This window comes from Leguminivora glycinivorella, chromosome 4 (assembly GCF_023078275.1).
Source record: "Leguminivora glycinivorella isolate SPB_JAAS2020 chromosome 4, LegGlyc_1.1, whole genome shotgun sequence".
In the NCBI taxonomy this organism is placed as follows: domain Eukaryota; kingdom Metazoa; phylum Arthropoda; class Insecta; order Lepidoptera; family Tortricidae; genus Leguminivora; species Leguminivora glycinivorella.
In genome coordinates this window covers 8,719,875-8,722,401 of record NC_062974.1, presented here as the reverse complement: position 1 = coordinate 8,722,401, position 2,527 = coordinate 8,719,875, and the positions used below count along the sequence as shown (strand labels likewise).

The 2,527-nt window shown below is 47.4% G+C and overlaps 1 protein-coding gene across 1 annotated transcript; it reads right to left on the bottom strand.

Moving 5' to 3' along the window:
- Positions 1-506: 506 nt before the first annotated feature.
- On the bottom strand, positions 507-1,291 carry LOC125225856 (fork head domain-containing protein FD4-like). Its single transcript, XM_048129729.1, is given in 2 exon segments — positions 507-1,207; positions 1,210-1,291. Coding segments are annotated over 2 exon segments (783 nt in total).
- Between the last annotated feature and the right edge of the window lie 1,236 nt (positions 1,292-2,527).

Below are 2,527 nucleotides of genomic sequence, written 5' to 3'. Positions count from 1 at the left end.
ACAGTATAGAGTACAGAGTATAGCAGTGCGGAATACATGTCGTAGCTAAGTATGCACTGTATGTGTTAATAGCATCGTGAACATTTATAATTATTATTCGCTCTTATTTTCTTTCGCTTTCATCTCAAGCATCCTTAGTTGCTATTTCGAAGTTCAGGGTTGAGTGTCAGGGCAAGTTCCTAATTCTAACACCGATCATTTAGGCATAGTTACCTACTTAGGTATGTTTGTCCGCAGAGGGTTTGATGACTTAATTCTACAGCTGTAGGGACTTTGTAGGTACTTTGGTAGTTAATTACACATATTTGTAGGCAGGTAGGTACTTTGCAGGTATCTAACTACCACCTAATTAATGTAATTGTATATAGTGTATCTAATGTAAATAGGTATAGGGTATAGGTATGAGTAGATTTATTAGTTATGGTTCCCTATATGCCCTACATATACTCGTAGTATATCTATGTTAAAGCTGTTCATGTAAGTTATTAATTTACAACACTTACCATTCATGAATTTAGCGTATAATGTGAAAATTGGTTGGTATCTCGCCACGTCCATAAGGGGGGCAGACATGACTGCTGCAGGCCAGCCAGCAGCTCCGCGTGGTAGCGATGCGCCGCCAGCAGGTAGGGCGCGGGCGGCAGCGGCAGCGGGCAGTGCGGCTGCAGCGGCGGCGGCGGCGGCGGGGATGGCGAGCGCCGAGGCTCCGGCTCCAGCAGCGCGTCGATCGTGAACGCGCGCCGCGGCCGCGGGCCCGCCGGCAGCAGCGCCGCCGTGTCCGGCGCTTCCAGCGGCTCGGGACTCAACCTCGAACAGAGGTTCACAGAAGGACCATACAACCCTCCACTTGGCATACTCGGCGGCGGCGGCGGCCCGCCAGCCTGACGCGCCAGAAACGCTCTATTAAAACTGGCCAGCGCCGCCAGCTCCGCATTTAAACTGTCCTTCTCCCCCTTATGTAACTTAAACCGCTTGCGCCTCCTCAACAGCGACCCATTCTCGAACATGTCGAAGGCCTGCGGATGTAGCGTCCAGTAGGCGCCCTTGCCGGGCCGGTCCGGGCGGCGCGGCACCTTCACGAAGCAGTCGTTGAAGGACAGGTTGTGCCGCAGCGAGTTCTGCCAGCGCTGCGTGTTGCGCCGGTAGTACGGGAAGCGGTCCGTGATGAACCGGTAGATCTCTGAGAGAGGCAGCATGCGCTCCGGGAACTCCAGATGGCCATGGCGGTCAGGGCTATGTATGAGAACGGTGGTTTTTGGTCTCCGTAGGACTCACGTGTGGGTCGAGGCATGGTTTGTCACTAACCCGTTACTGTTTTGATTATTATTGTCAACTGAAAACTCAGGTCACACGTCTCCCGCAGCGGAGTGGAAGATAAGGACTGGGCGAGCGAGCGAGACTGGCGCGCGAGGCAGGAGGGGCCCGCGGCCGGCGCCGCCCCTCGCCGCTGCGCCAATCGCGCGCCTCGCCGTTTGTTTGTTGTTTTTGTCGGCTCGAGACCCTTTACAGAGGAATTTAAATTGTTATCACGTTTACATTATACAAAATTTATTCGACACCGACAACGCTTGAGCTTGTTTCGAAATTGCAATGATTAAAGAAGTAGGTAGGTGGGTACTTATCGATGCTGGGTGAGAGAGTTGAAATGATGGGAGATGATCCCTATTAGCGGCGCGGGTGTGTAACTAGAGCTGGCGGCGCTTTACAACAGTGGGTCTATCTTGACATCGTATGAATAGAGGAATGCCGGTACAATTTTGCAAGAAGTTTATATTTTGTAAATTATGCTTTACAATAGATAGTAAATTACTTAAGTGTACCTAGGTATAAGTTATTATTTTTAATGGTTTATTCTTAAAATGATCAGTGATCATTTCGAAATGAATTTTAGTAATTTGAGGTTTTTTTGTTTGTTGATTTTGGTTGGCTTCTGGTGTTTCGGGTGTCCATGGGCGGCAGCAGTGATCGCTTACCATCAGGCTCGTTTGCCAGGCCTACTTAAAGTAGGTTGACAACTTACCTACCTATCTAAGTGGTAGCTTTTGAATTTATCAAAGTTATCATAATTTGTCCTTTACAGCGTCAAGTTTGAGAATTCGCTTCGTTCACGGAGTTGAAGGTGTTTTTCACTGTCTTGTCACTCGATAGGTATTAAAATGTGAAACGAAAAATCCAAACTTGTTCTTAATAGCATGCATAAGCTAATGCTTCCAATAACTCTAAACCTAGCGCCTACAATGAATCTTTCAACATTTCATCCCTATAGCTCGTAGACTAGCAGCGCTCGTTCTCATAGTGATGTGCCGCTATCAATATTTCAAGTCCCCGAAAAATAAAAACCGGTATTTTTCATTCGCTACAAATGACAAATTAGGAAAATAGTTTGGGATGTGATACTTTGGGAACAGTTTTTTTCCCATTCACTAGTACCTACCTAAACCGTAATGAAGCAACAGAACTAAGAGTCCATAATTATGAATGTCATTGAAACTAGATTCAAGTGGCGCGAGTGTGTCGAGATTAGTCC